Source organism: Cervus canadensis, chromosome 18 (assembly GCF_019320065.1).
Source record: "Cervus canadensis isolate Bull #8, Minnesota chromosome 18, ASM1932006v1, whole genome shotgun sequence".
Taxonomy (NCBI): Eukaryota; Metazoa; Chordata; class Mammalia; order Artiodactyla; family Cervidae; genus Cervus; species Cervus canadensis.
Window position 1 is genome coordinate 54,703,779 of NC_057403.1, and position 14,689 is coordinate 54,718,467.

General features: G+C 49.6%; 1 protein-coding gene across 1 annotated transcript in view; it reads left to right on the top strand.

Moving 5' to 3' along the window:
* Positions 1 to 14,689, top strand: part of MBTPS1 (membrane bound transcription factor peptidase, site 1) — a 44,624-nt gene that overhangs the window by 14,073 nt on the left and 15,862 nt on the right. Inside the window, exons 5-12 of the mRNA XM_043436219.1 lie at positions 1,240 to 1,350; positions 1,760 to 1,869; positions 3,345 to 3,461; positions 3,905 to 3,972; positions 7,558 to 7,660; positions 8,566 to 8,717; positions 9,983 to 10,144; positions 13,379 to 13,523. Of these exons, the coding sequence (XP_043292154.1) occupies positions 1,240 to 1,350; positions 1,760 to 1,869; positions 3,345 to 3,461; positions 3,905 to 3,972; positions 7,558 to 7,660; positions 8,566 to 8,717; positions 9,983 to 10,144; positions 13,379 to 13,523 (968 nt within the window). The remainder of the gene's footprint in view (positions 1 to 1,239; positions 1,351 to 1,759; positions 1,870 to 3,344; positions 3,462 to 3,904; positions 3,973 to 7,557; positions 7,661 to 8,565; positions 8,718 to 9,982; positions 10,145 to 13,378; positions 13,524 to 14,689) is intronic.

Consider the following 14,689-nt stretch of genomic DNA (forward strand, 5'->3'; position numbering starts at 1 on the left):
TGGCCTGTGTGCAGTGTGGCTAAGTGATTGTTGAGGTTGTGATCTTTTGTTTCAGAACAGGAAACAGTATTAAAGACCGTTTCTTAGAAAATAGAACTCACAACCAATCAAATGTTTTTTCTTACTGATTCATCATGGCAGAAAATTCCTGTTTTAACTGATGTGCAAGTTTGGACCCTAAACGTCAACTCATGTCTCTGGCCCCTCATACATCACAGTTTGTCTTGGTGTCATTCCATTTCTCCTTGGCTTAGAGACCCAGAGACCTTACCCCTGCTCAGACGTAACACTCAGGAGACTGACATTTTATTAAATGATGATTTCCTTTCGGTTTGCCTTTTTAGGGCAAAAGCTTCAGAAAACAGAAATTCTCTAATCATCAGAAAAGCATTTTTTATTTCCCCCAAACTAGCTGTTTTTTAGTATTGTGTGTGCATTTTAAAAAAGGAAATGATATACTTTGGTGGTTATTTCATTGTAATTGATTATTTAATGTAATATTGATATGTGAACACAACTCTTTTACTGGAAAGATATTTACGTATCAAGGCTTACTCCTGTTAGCTTTTAAATCATATGAGTATCTTGTATTTTTTTCTCTACATATTTTCTAGAATTTCTTGATCTGACAGTATCAGTCATATTTCACATTGGAGCACATAGCTTTTGGCCAGTATCTGAAATAGACTTGTTATTATAGGAAAGTGTGTGGTACAGTGGTTTTCCTTTAAGTGTGGTTTTCCCTGCGTGTAGGTGAAAGCTCCTGTCTGCAGAGTTGTTGTCATGAATAAACAGCACTGAGTCCTTGTCAGGAGGAGGAGCCCTCCCCCCCCCGCCATGAGTGAGGGCCTTGTGGTGCTCTGCACTACCAGGGCCCCTCTGAGGGGAAAGGAGCCTGGAGAAAATGGCCTGAAGAGGACAGTCCATCTTGGGCGGAGGATTTGGGGGTGGTGGTTTCACCCCCGGGTGCGGGTGACAGTTGAGCGGTGGCCAAAGGGACCTTCTGTGTGTCCGTGGGTCTTCCTTAGCAGCTGGTGGCGGCCATTCTCAGCTGTCCCCTCTCTCTGGCCTCGGCTCAGCCAGGCCCTGGGCGTCTCCCTACTGTGTGCATTCTGTGGGTGGGCTTTGCCCTGGGTCCCTTGGTGTTCTGTGTGGGTCCCAACGAGGAACGTATTTTATAGACAAAAATCCAGAACAGTGGTTTCTCTGAACATGATTCTGCTCTCTTCTTGGAATAAGGCACTAACGTAAGGGTTGCTGTGTTTGACACTGGGCTAAGTGAGAAGCACCCCCACTTCAAAAACGTGAAGGAGAGAACCAACTGGACCAATGAGCGAACACTGGACGACGGTGGGTGGCTGGGGGCCTGGGGGCCTGAGGGCCTGAGGGACCTTTCTGGTTGCTCCCATCCTCCCTTTTATCAGCTGAGGGGGTTTTTCTCTAAATGATTAAATAGTCTATATATGATAGTTATTCAGACAAATTCAACTTGCTTTGTGCCTTTGGCAGAAGCTTTTCTAATTATTTCAGGAGGTTGGGAGGTGACTGAGGAGAGGGGTTTCCTGGTGGGAGGAATCCTTGCTGTTTTAGGGGAGCAGAAGCTGCTGGCCCCCGAGGTGGGGCTGGTGAGGTGCAGGCTCTGAGTGGAGGCCCTGGAGAGGCACTGGGGACTCTGTCTTGGACTTGGAGAACGAGTCTCTTTGAATCGATGGCCCACATTATCAGCCGTGCTTCATGCCTTTTTCCTTTTGGACAGCAGGGCTGGGCCACGGCACGTTCGTGGCAGGCGTGATAGCCAGCATGAGAGAGTGCCAGGGATTTGCTCCTGATGCAGAACTTCATATTTTCAGAGTCTTTACCAACAACCAGGTATGTGTTTTGAGGGCCCCTGAAACTTAAAGAATTGGTTTTAAAATGTGAAAAGTCGAAACTCTAGAAGAGACGTGCTGGTTTAAAGGCAGTGCACATCCGTGATGCTGAGCATCTCCTGGCCCTCCACGTGCCTTTGCCCTCCTCCCGCCACCCCCTCCACCAGCCTCACCGGAACCCAAGACCCTGCTCCAGGGTGTTCTTTGACCTCCCGTTTCTCCTGCCCACCACGCCTTGGGCACACTTGTACTTGAGAATAATCCATGTTTGTGTTCTTGCTGCTTTGCTGGACTGACCGCCTCGAGGGTCGCTGTGTGCCCAGCACCCAGCATCGTGTTGGGTCATGAGGATTTAGAAGCCTACTCCCTCCCTCTGCATTTGGAAACATTACTGAAAAGAGGGAGGGTCCTGGTTATTTATTTATTGTTAAAGTCTAATTTTTGCCCGGGTAATACATAGTTCACAAACATCCAGGGCACACAGGGATAATTCTCCCAACCCTCCCATCCAGCAGGTTTTTACCTCACTTAACCATGTCCCCCATGAGATGGATTCTTTTCTTCTTATATCCTCTCCTCCTAGAATTTCTTTTGCATATTCAAGCAAGTGTAACTGTATTGTTTTGTTTAAAAGCCTTTAAAAAACATAATTCTGAATCATATTCTCTTTCTACAGTTTTTTTTTAAACATTTTGTGTTTATTCACATGTTTTTAATTTCTAATGCTCTTTATTTTTACCTGTGGATCTAAGTTTCTACATCATGTAATTTCCTTTCAGCATGACGAGATGCCTTTAGTATTGCTTGTAATGTAGTCTGTTAGCTTTGATTTCTCTCAGGTCTAGTTTATCTGAAAAGATCTTTATTTCATCTTTATTCTCAAAAAACTATTTTAACTGAGCATCAAATTCTGGATTGAAAGTCTTTTTATTCCCTCCAGCACTTTACTCCATTGTTTCAGTCTATTATTTTCAGACTATTTAATTTTGTATCTTATAAAGCACCTGAATGGTGGTACATGAAGTAATTTAACTTTTGTGAGGAAGCTATGAAAGAAATAATAACTATCAGAGAAATAATTCTGTGAAATGACGTTCAGTCTGTTTAGGAGTAAAGAATGTTAGACAAATATGTTAAACTGTTTGAAAACACTTAACTGAGTAGATGTGTCTTAGGACAAGTCCTTCTGCAAGAGCGGCAACTAGAAGTTTGGGGTCTCCCCTGGGCAGGCAGGCAGGCTGTAAGGTCAGGCAGGTGCTGGATGTGAGACCCGGCAGGACAGGACCTGGGACCCCGCCCTCCCCGGTGTCCAGGCCCGAGGAGTGGAGGCTCTGGGTGTAGTGGTGTTACATGGTAGAGCCTTCGTGGTTCTTGGGACCTCTTTCTGAAGTTTAACGTGAACACTTCATGCCACTAGGAGTCTGGTATTTGGAGACTTCCACTGCACGACCTAAAGCACTGTTTTCTCATGGCCAGGTCTCCTACACGTCCTGGTTCCTGGATGCCTTCAACTATGCCATCCTGAAGAAGATCGACGTACTGAACCTGAGCATTGGCGGCCCCGACTTCATGGACCACCCCTTCGTCGACAAGGTTGGTCCTGTCTCTGCAGGGGACCGTGCTGGTTTGGTGGCGACTCCTGCTCTCCCGCTCCCCCACTTTGCTTGGTGTCTAGTGTGCTGGTGGCTTTGTCACCCACATGGGGACAGCTCTGAGGACGTGAGCTGTAGAGACTTGTGTGGGCAGCAGGTCACGGTGCCGTGTTGGTGCCTCTCACCTGAGCACGAGGCCCGTCCCCTCTGGACATGTCAGGAAAGCCCGGGTCTGCGCTGGGCCGCAGGGACCTGCGTCCTGGAGTCTCCCTTCCTGACACGCTGGCTGCCAGACATGCCACGTCTCTACTGCCCAGTGTTGCACTTCTGGGGATCCCCTATTTTTAGCATTGTTTTTGAAAGTTGTGGTTGTTTTTGGACAGTTATATGTTGATTGTCTAAAAGTGATGTCCTTTTATAAGTAAATGCTTGCTAATTTTGTAGGTGTGGGAGTTAACAGCTAACAATGTCATCATGGTTTCTGCTATTGGCAATGACGGGCCTCTTTATGGGTAAGTATCTCTGATGAGAATAATCTTACAGGTATCTTTTTCCTTGAAATAACGGAAACACTGTTGTCTGTCTGTCTCTGTATTTTTCTGCACCTGTTTGTATCTATCTAAATCTTTGTGTTGTGGAAATTTTCAAAACACACAAAAAAGACTTAGTAATGAATCCCAGGTACTCACACACTCCAGCGGTTGTGACTCAAGGACAGTCTCGTTTCTGTTTAATTTTTTTTTTTTTTCACCTTTACTGGAAATAGCGATTTGGAGGCCTAGCGTTTTTATTCTACTCTTTCTACTCCTACAAGCAGTCAGGAGAGTAAATCTGCTAGAAATAAGTGGGTCCCACAGTATTTATTGAGACCCACTGTGCACAGGGCACAGGCTGAGGAGGTAGATAAGACGAGACGCCTGCCTTTTTAGGAAAAGATGGGGCTATAACGAAACCAAGAGGAGAGTGTGCAGGCTGGCGTGACGGGCCCAGACGGGAGGGACCAGCTCAGGTGGGAGGGGCCAGAGAGCAGTGTCCCCGAGACGTCCCTTTGTGCTGGTTGCTCTGGTGCATCAGGTCACTTCAGAGTGGCTGGAGGTCCGGGCAGTACTCACCGGTTCACAGGCGGTATCTCTTAGAGATCCGAATTTCCTTTCTGCTCGTAGCTCCGAGTTTTATTCTGTAGATAACGTCTCTAGTAATGTCATGGGCTGACACCCTTGGCATGGGGCGTCTGCCATTGTCCTTGACGGGTTCCCGGGTTGGGTGCAGTTCAGTGCTGTGGCAGGGGGTTTGCGGTGATGCCGGGGAGGACCGAACACACGGTCCTGTCCCCACGTGCCCCGGTCCAGGAGAGCCGCCGGCACAGCCGTGTGCTCGTGCCCCGCAGAGCTTGCGTGCTGTCTTGTGTGGCGTCCTGGCTGTGTGGTTGCACAGAGCAGGCCTCGGGAGCCCTGACAGCGCGTGTGAAACTGTCCAGGGCAGAGGATTAGGCTGAACTCTGTGAAATTAATGATGCTCTGGGTCACGGTTCCAGCCTCAGTTCCTTCATTGATCGCACTCTGCTTGTGTGGGTCCAGGTTGTGACTCACTAGTGTGAGTGGCAAAACACATCCCCAACTAAGTTTTGCCGTGACAGATACCAGTTACCTAGCAATCTCTCATCAAGCGTTCCTGTCCTTTCTTTCTAATATTTCTCCGTTTACCACTCCCCCAGTTCTGATGTCCCTGCTCAAGGCCAGCTATCCACAGCTCAGCACCCCCAGGTTGTCGGTTTCCAGCCCATCCTCCTGCCTTCAGTCTCCCCAGCCCTCCCCTCCCTGCATGGGTGATATGGGACGGAGCCAGGCAGGTCTGACTATCCTTAGGCCGAGGGGCCTTTGCTTTTCTGAGGCCTGTCCACCCCGTGTGGCTCCAGAGGGCACGAGACCTTCCTCAGGGTGGTGGCTGTGAGGATGAAATCAGATATCCAAGGGAAAGCACCTTGAACACTGAGCCTCTGTGAGTGGTAGCTGTTCCTTTCTCTTTTTGGGCTGTGGGTTTTTTCACCCTTTTCTGGGTGAAAGAACAGCCCCTTTTCTGGGTTTCTGTTGTTAAAGTGTAGTCAAGCAGTTTCCTTAACTAAGGATCTGCAGTGGGTTGTTACTCCCTGGTCAGATCTCAACTTCTTGGGTTTCAAGGTCTTGTGTAGTCTAGCCTGGAGTCGGCAGACTTTCTGTGAAAGGAGCAGACAGTAAACAGTGGAGTCTCTGTGGGCCACGTGGTTTTTGTTGCACCTGCTCACCTAGCCTGGTAGTGTGAAGGTGGTGTGGATGTGTGTGGACAAGTGGGCATGGCTGTGTCCTGGTAACACCTTACGTAGGATATTGGGTGAGGGGCCTGGTCCAGCCCAGGCATAGTTCCACAGCTGTGGCCTCATTGCTCACTCACCTGTGCACGTCTTGCCCAAGTCCCGATCCTCCCCGGGTCTCCCTGGGACCCCACGTTTCAGTCGCCATCACCTGTTCCTGCTGCTGACTGCCCCTGCCGCCCCACACCCTTGGCTTGCCTTTCCATTCATACCAGCTCTTCCACATGCCATCCTGACTGCTCTGTACACACTGGTCACTCTTCTGAAATTCTGTGACTCCTGTGGGCAGTCACATGTGGGAGCCTCTAATCAGAGAGCTGCTTGTGCTCAGCGTGTTAGCAAGGATCCCAGGAGAGGAGGCCCCAGTGTTAGACTTGTGTCTGCCCACGAAGCCTCATGGGATCCAGAGTCCACCAGCTGTTGGGCAGGCCGAGGGTGGTACCCGCTCGCCAGGGCACAGCCTGAGTAGGTGTGGCTTATTGCTGGGCATTGGATAGGGCAGGGCAGGTGACCGTAATGCACTAAGAAGCCGAGCTATGTATTGTAGGCCTGACACTGCCTGATCGCCTCCACGGGTACCCTTTCTGGGAGGTCTCTGGGGTCCCGCCCCCTTGACACTTGGACTTCACGGTACCTGGGAGTCTGTGTTGCACGTCCCCCTTTTCAGTGCCACCAGAGCTTTTTCAGTGCTTTCCTCTGTGTGTTAAGGGTTAAAGCTCACAAAGTGTGGGGTTGGCAGGGAGAGGGATAGCAGGAAGGTGGCATTCTTTGGTGCTAGCTTGAGTGGGAAGTTCTGCGGGTGATTTCTGTTCTAATATCTGCTCTCTGATGTCACAGAAATTTGTAAACTTTCACTGTCAGCCAACTGAAAAATCACCGTTGGTGCCTTTGTACAACCAGCTGGTAGTGTGTTGGTGGTGGGTGAGCTAGGGAGGCGATGCCAGGATCGACTCCGTGGGTTAAAACAGTTGAATCCTGCTGATGTCATTTCAGCTGCATGGAGCCAGTTATGGTTCAGGAGTTCATTTACTGGTGGTGGAGCTGAAATAGACAAAGCTCCATAATTGGTGGTATTATACTTTCAAAGAGTTCAGCTTCGTCTTGACTTCCACCTTGACTCCATAGTGTAAGCGATTTTGTCATTCCCTGCTTCACCGTCATTTCTTTGTAGATCTCGTGCCCTTGAGGTGCTGGGGAGACTTGCACGGTCTTCCCTTGTGCATCCGTGTCGTCTCCCTGAAGAGCTCAGGTTGCTGAGAGATGAGTGGCCCCCACAGTTGCCCTGAGGGAGGGGACTCCTGCCCGAGACCAGTTGAGAGCTTTGTTTCTGACGGGGGCAGGGGTACGTGTATGGCTGTAGTTCCTTCCGCTGGATCTGGACTCAAGCTGGGGAGGCAGGAGGACGCACTTGCAGCAGTTGGGAGGTGATGTGAGGGTGTGTACATAGGTGGTGCCGTGACGGTGACTGGTGCTGTGAAGCTCAGAGGGAGTGTTCCTTCACTCCTGGCAGTAGTGAGGGAGACGTGAGCCTGGGGCGGGAGGGTGGTAAGCCGACAGGGAGGGAAGGACGGAGAGGAGAGGGTGCCTAGGTGTGAGGAGGTTGAGCCGGCAGAGGCGGCGGTGCACGGGGCAGGGCCACAGCTACATGCCATGTCGCAGGAGCACCTGCTGCAGACTCAGACCGCGCCCTCATTTGAATCTTTCATTTAAAATGGTTCCTCTCCCCTTATGTTTTTGTGCGTCCATGCAGCACTCTCAACAACCCTGCTGACCAGATGGATGTCATCGGAGTGGGTGGCATTGACTTTGAGGACAACATCGCCCGCTTCTCCTCGCGGGGAATGACCACCTGGGTATGTGGGGCTCCTTTCCTGCTGGAGTGTGTGTGCGTGTGCACGCGTGTGTGTGTACTTCCATGAGCTGTAATTATGCAGCTGGCTCACCCTCCAGTCTGAGGAGATGCTTCCTCAGATGGCAGCCGGGCACCCTGACCTGTACCCGCTGTCCTCCTGGTCCTGTCACCCACCTGCTGTGTCCTTGGCCTTTATCTAGGCCAGTGTTTTAATGGCATTTTGAGAAATGTTCCTGAATAATCTGCGCAGCTGCAGGTGAAGACATCTTTGCTCAGTGTCCCACGTGTGCAGGTCCAGAGTCCATTTATATGTGGTGGCCAGGAAGGAGTTTTCACTTCACATGTGTCCTTCTTTCTTTCAGAATATAAGTGCCAATGGAATTCTCATTTCCCCCAGTTTCTGGGAAGTTTAAGAGAGTTCTCAGTTAAAATCTTATCCTAGGTTGCTTGTATGGCTACACTGACTGTTCTAAGTCATTCTGTCCCTTCTGGTGATAGATTGAAATGACAGTCATATCATGTAACTTTTTACCTTATTAAGAAAATGTGTCTTTTTTCCCCTAATTTTTAATTTTAACTTGCTGATTTTTCTAACATATTTCTAGTTTTTAAGTCATCTTTAAATCAGTTTCTAGTCTTGCATGTTAGCAAAATTTTAAATATTCATTTTTTAAAGACTGTAGAGCATTGCATTATGTTGGTCATTATAAAAACACAAAAATAATTTTATTTTCTGTATGATCATTTAAGCTTCTTCTGAATTGCAGTGAATTTTGGATGAAAACCAGCACCATGCTCAGGCTACGCTATTTAGCTGATGGCGTTTCTGGTTTCATTCACTCATAACTGCTCAGGGCTGTGTGCCCACGCGGGGGCCTGGTAGAGACCGTATTGTTGTTGTTACAGGAGCTGCCTGGAGGCTATGGCCGCGTGAAGCCTGACATTGTCACCTACGGCGCTGGAGTGCGGGGCTCAGGCGTGAAAGGGGGGTGCCGGGCCCTCTCAGGGACCAGCGTGGCTTCCCCAGTGGTGGCTGGTGCTGTCACCTTGCTGGTGAGGTGAGTGTCGCTTGGTTGGGAGGGGTGGGCAGCAGCAGGCCAGGAACTGAGTCCTGCTGCTCACCAGCTTGTCACGGGGCCTCAGCCCGTCTCTGCAGAGGAGTCAGAGTCTGTGTCTTGACAGTTCTCGTGGGTGTTTGGTGAGCGAACGGAGCTGTCTGGTCTCCTGCTGTTAGGAGCGGGAGGGGAGGCCTTGGTGCCTGCCTTCCGTTCCCAGCCCTGCAGCCTCTCTGAGGAGGATGTTTTCAGGGAGGACGCCTTTGCTTTCCTGCTCCCTGCAGCAGGGAGGGCACCTCTGGGGGTTAGCAGTGCTTTAGTGTGAGAAGCAGCTCGTGCAGATGCCGGGCCACGGGGAAGCGCTTCCTCAGCCTTGGCCTTAGAGCCCCGGGAGCAGCCGGAGCTGGGGCCTGGTCTTGCTTGGTCGGCAGGAGGAGCAGGGCGTCCACCTGGGGCTGAGCTGTGAGCAGTTCTTGTTTCTGCCAAAAGTTCCACTTTATTCTCCTCACATCTCCTGAAGTCAGCGTCCCATCTAGACCTGTTAGAAAAAAACGCACCAACACTCTAAGACCAGCCATCCTCATAGAAAAATACTTAGCAATTGACGAGAGTGAATTTTTCTTTACTGTTTACTGGATTTCTTCTCTGCACTTAGCGAGCCATAGTTTACTTGTATTTATAACGTGTAGGTACACAAACGCACGTGTTTTAATGCTGGTGTTCTAAAGCAAGCGAGAGGGTCTGGGTGCTGCTGCCTGAGTCCAGCTGCGTTCTGATGATGAGCCCTCCACCAGACTCGACCCACCAGGGTGGCGCATCCCACACAGGCCTCCAGACAAAGCAGGCCTGGGGGGCAGTGGGCTTCCCTCCTGGCCATGCCTCTAGACCACGCAGCATCGAGTGCCTGCTGGACCCATCTCCATCCTCCCCTTCTCCCAGCCAGGCTGTGTCCACCTGTCAGGAATCTGTAACTCCTACCTGCAACCTCTGAGGTCAGCTGTATTGAGTTAGTAGGAAAGTATGTTTTCCTGGTCAATTTAGTATGAGCCCAGAGTCTGTGTTCTCACAGCTGCTTGGAAGGAGGTAAGTGGTCAGTCCCGAGGCAGCAGCAGAAATGAGCATGTTTGCCCTTGTCTTACATGAGTTTTACTAAAGATCCCATCAAGGTTGGAGGTCGTGTGATTGCACTGCTACGGGTTAGGTAGGGATGGTCTGGTTTTCCTTCTTTTGCTAAGAGCAGATGAGCAAATATGCACTTCTCCCCCCAGCACAGTCCAGAAACGTGAACTAGTGAACCCAGCCAGCATGAAGCAGGCCCTGATTGCGTCCGCCCGGCGGCTTCCCGGTGTCAACATGTTTGAGCAAGGCCACGGCAAGCTGGATCTCCTCCGAGCCTATCAGATCCTCAACAGCTACAAGCCCCAGGCCAGGTCGGTGTGCCCGCCTCTTTCACAGGCCTTTCTCCTCTTCCTGGGCTCCCTCAGCACAGGCTGTTTGCCTCAAAACACAACCCACCCCACCACACAAGGCTTGCGGGCCTTGGGGAGCTTCCTGCTGCTGCTTCTGCTGGGGCGTCAGGACTGCTCCCCACCTCCCCACATTCTGTTTGTAATGTCAGCCATTTGAAGTAATGAATTCCTGCTTTCTTTTACTTAGTAAAACTTTTTTTTGAAGTAACCTTAAACTTACAGAAATTTGCAAAAATCATATGGACATTCTTATGTATCGTACATCAAGACTCCAACCCTGCACTGGCTTTTCTGGTGTTAGCATCTTACGTAACCATTGCACACGCCGCATAGCCTGCCAGTTAACACTGATGCATTACCATCTACTAATCTGCAGGCTGTGTTTGGATTTCGCCCAGATTTTTCCCATCCCGTCATCCAGGCCAGCATCCACGTTGTGTTTAGTTGTCATGTGTCCTTGGTTTTCTCCAGGTGGGCTTGTTGGCTCAGTGCCCTTCCTTTTATTCTTGGTGGTGCTTGCCTGCATTCTGAGGTTTAGGTGATGTGTCAGGCTGGACCCTCCAGGAAGCGGACGCCAAGAGATCTCCTGGGGGAGGGGCCTATGAAGGATGAGGGGGAGGAGGCGGGAGAAGTGGGGAGAGGACCCTCAAGCCAGCACGGGTCTGAAATCTTTCCTCGTCCCGGAGAATCCCTGAATTAAGGTCACCGTTAGAGGAGGCTGAGTCCCCAGGGCTGGGCTGCTCCGGTGCCCGCTGCGCTCGGTCCCTGGCACAGATGTGGTGGAGTGTCCGGGGCGTCGGTCCGCGGGGCTGGGCAGCAGGAGGTGCGGTGCCAGGTGTCCACTGCAGGGGCTCTCTGTCTCTGTGACTGCAAAGTGTCTTGGGGGGGCACACTTGAAGATGATCTTGTTTCTTGCCAAACCTTCCATCACTACGTTTAGTATCCTTAGATGGTTCTTTCTTCTAATGGTTCTTATGTAGAGATTGCCCCTGGCGATTTTCTGCTTCTCTCATTCCTTGTGCATTTATTAGCTGAAATTCTGCTGTAAGGAAGCGCTGTCCTCCTCTCGTTTATTATTTCAGTTGTATCAGCATGGACACAGATCCTTGTTTCACTCTGACTATAATCCATTAATGTCTTTGTTTATTTCATTGCTCCTGTTGTCCCAGATTTGGCTCTCTGGAGCTCCTTCTGTTTGGCTCCTGTGTCTTTTCAGCGTGTCTCCATCTTTGTCCACTGGCAGCGTTTCTGTGCCCACTGTGGGTATCAGCTCTTGTCCCAGCGGCCCTGGTCCTCAGTTGGAGAGTGGGGTTTAGAAATGGACACCTGGCTGCAGGTGTGCTCTTGGCGGCTGCGCTCCTGCTTGGTTCTGGGCCCTTTCTGCAGCCCGAGCTGGCGAGTGTCCGCACACACACTCCTGTACTTGTCTGTGTCTGTGATGCCGCCTGTCGCCTGTCCCACCCATGGCCCCTCACCGGGTCTTCTCGCTGGCTATCGTTCTCCAGCCTCAGGCAGCCTGGCTGTCACTCTCCACCATGTGTCTCTGATGACATGTGTGGTCCTAGGACGCACATGTGGAAAGTGTTAGAGCTGTAACTCGTACCCTGGTAAACACAAGTTCACTCAGTAGAGGATGGCAGTTGTGGGTAGTTCTTTCTACATTTATAGAACGGAATCATATTGTCGGTGACCTCAGTCCATTTCTTTCCTTTCTCCCCAGCAGGCCCTGTCAGTCTGATTTTGCTGCTTATTGTTAGTATAGTTGAGTTCATTGGTTAGTATGTGTATTTCCTTCTGGATTCCCACTACATTCTGGTTGATTTCAGTTATAGTTATGTATTGTATTGTGAAAGAGGACGGTGACTCTAAGGTCTGAACTGCCCAGAGCGCACCTGGCCAGGTGTGGTCCTCCCATCCCTCTGTTCTGCTCCCCCGCCCCCACAGGTAACAAGGCCGGGTGTTTTTGGTTTATCCTTCTTGCATTTCTTTTTTCACAAATGAGCAGATACATGTCTATCTTCTTATATATCTCCTTTGTTACATGAAGGATACATTATTGTAAATACTCTTTTGTACTTTTTTCATGCAACAGTATCCTGGAAATCACTTTGTATCCATTCACAGAGATCTTGCTTCTCCTTTTTTATAGCTTCCTAGCGTGGATACCTTTGTGTATTCAAGTACATGTCTATATATGGGCATTTAAAATGTTTTCAGTATTTTGTCATTTTTAGCTGCTTGTGTCTGTGTGTCTTAGTTTTGTTGGAGGTGTGTCTGCAGGAAGATTCCTAGAAGTAGGGTTGCTGGGACCAGGCCATGAGCAGAGGGTGCCCGGGGGGTACCGCTGGCCTGTCTGCCCAGAGCCATACTTCATGCCTGTCTGACACGTGGGAAGTGCTCCCTCAGTGTTGCTTTTATTTGCAGATCTCAGGTTTTGAGTGAGTTTGAACACTTTATCTGTAGGTAAGAACTTTTTCTGTATCTTTCCTGTGAAGTGTTTGTTCATTTCTTTCAACCATTTTTCTTTTTTTCTGGGGTTTTTGTCCCTTGGTTTAAGTGTTGTTTACATATTAGGGCAAGTAACCCTTTGCTGCAAGTATTTCTCCCAGTTTGTTAGCTGCCTTTTGTTGTAAAAGTGTTTCTGGCCATGCGGTCTTTTCTATTTTAACTGCTGTGTTAGTTTGTCCGTTGTTGTTTTTTCCCCTGGATTTTGAAGCACATGCCCTGAGGTAAAGGAGAGACTCACCCCTGTTTTCTGCTACTTGTTGCTTTCTTTTATTTACTTGAGACTCTGCTCCATTTGGGGTTTACTGCAATATGTATGATGTGAGTTGTGAATCTAATTTTATCTTTTACCAAATGGCCACCCATTTATCCCAGGTCCAGTTATTGAAAAGTCCATATTTGCCCCATGACTTGAGACTGAGTCCAGGTCCTCCCTGGGGCCGCTCATGCACTTGTTCTTCCCCAGCTGCAGGCTCCAGGCTTGTGGGGCAGAGGTGATGCCCACGCACCCCACTGTGCCGCGGGCGAGGCCGGCTGGCCTGGAGGCCGCCTCACTGCAGGGAGTGCTGTGAGGCCAGGTTCCCGGGCCTGGCTGAGACTCAGGCCCGCCCTGATGACTCTTCCTGCGGTTGTGCCGCATCATTGCTGTTCCCAACTCTGTCTCCTGCAACACTGTCCTGTCTGTTTCAGTTTGAGCCCCAGCTACATCGACCTGACCGAGTGTCCTTACATGTGGCCCTACTGCTCCCAGCCCATCTACTATGGGGGCATGCCGACTATCGTCAACGTCACCATCCTCAATGGCATGGGAGTCACGGGGAGGATCGTGGACAAGGTGAGACTGCCCTTTGGCTGGCGGGGGACCTAGACGTGGCCCAGACTTCCTCCTGTCCGCAGCTGGGGTGGGAAGCAGTGGTTTGCTCTCCTCTGAGGCCTTTGCAGATAGGTCAGAGATAGAGTGATGAGACCAATTTGCTATGCTTGTACTTGGCGTCTTGAGTTTGGTTCCTGAATCAGCTAATTGCATTTGAGTCCTCATTTTAACAGTTAATCACCAATAATTAAAGGCCCACTTGTAATTATTTTATTGTTTAATGAGTACAAATGGGTGTTTTTATTTAGAAGGTATGGTCTTTATTTGAATTTTGTTTATATAGTTTGTTTTATACTTACTGTATAAACAGTATCACAACAATAAAGGATAGGGAAAAAGAACAGAAAAGTGATTTTAGCCCCAGACATGAATAGAGCCACTATTAAAAAGAAAGTTCAAGTCATATTTTGTAACAGATTGCTGTAGCTGTTTAAATAAGTGTACTTAAATGGCTTCAGTGCCTCCCAGCACTGTTCCCTCCTTGCTCCGTGTCACTGCTGAGCCCTTCCTCTCCCGGCTCCCTTTCCTCTGATTTCTGTGTATTCTTGGCTGTGCTCGCTCTCTGTCGCTGGGCACAGCCTTTCTCTAGCTGCCGCCAGCAGGGCTGCTCTCTCGCTGCCGTATGCAGGCTCCTCCCTTTGGTGGCTTCTGTTGCAGAGCGAGGGCTCCAGTGCATGCAGGCTTCAGTAGTTGTGGCACATGGGCCTGGTTACCCTGAGGCACGTGGAAACTTCCCAGACCAGGATTGGAACCTGTGTCCCCTGCACTGGCAGGCGGATTCTTAACCACTGGACCACCAGGATTAGTGCAGAATGTCTTGATGGCAGGATTTCACTTTTCATGAAGTTATCATGGAAAGGTTTTTTTTTTCCTTTTTTTTGGTTACTTTTTGGCCACAGTGTGTCATGTGGGGTCTTAGTTCCCTGGCAGGGTGTTGAACCCTTGCTCCCTACAGTGGAAGCACAGTCTTAACCACTGGACTGCCAGGGAAATCCCCAGAAAGTACATTTCTTTTGATTTTGTAAGATTAATAAAAGTCAGTTGCCTAGGAGGGGAAAAAAAAAAAGAATCTTTTCTATCCCTTATCTGAAAAGGATATTTTTAGTTATCTTTGTGTGGTAGGCAAA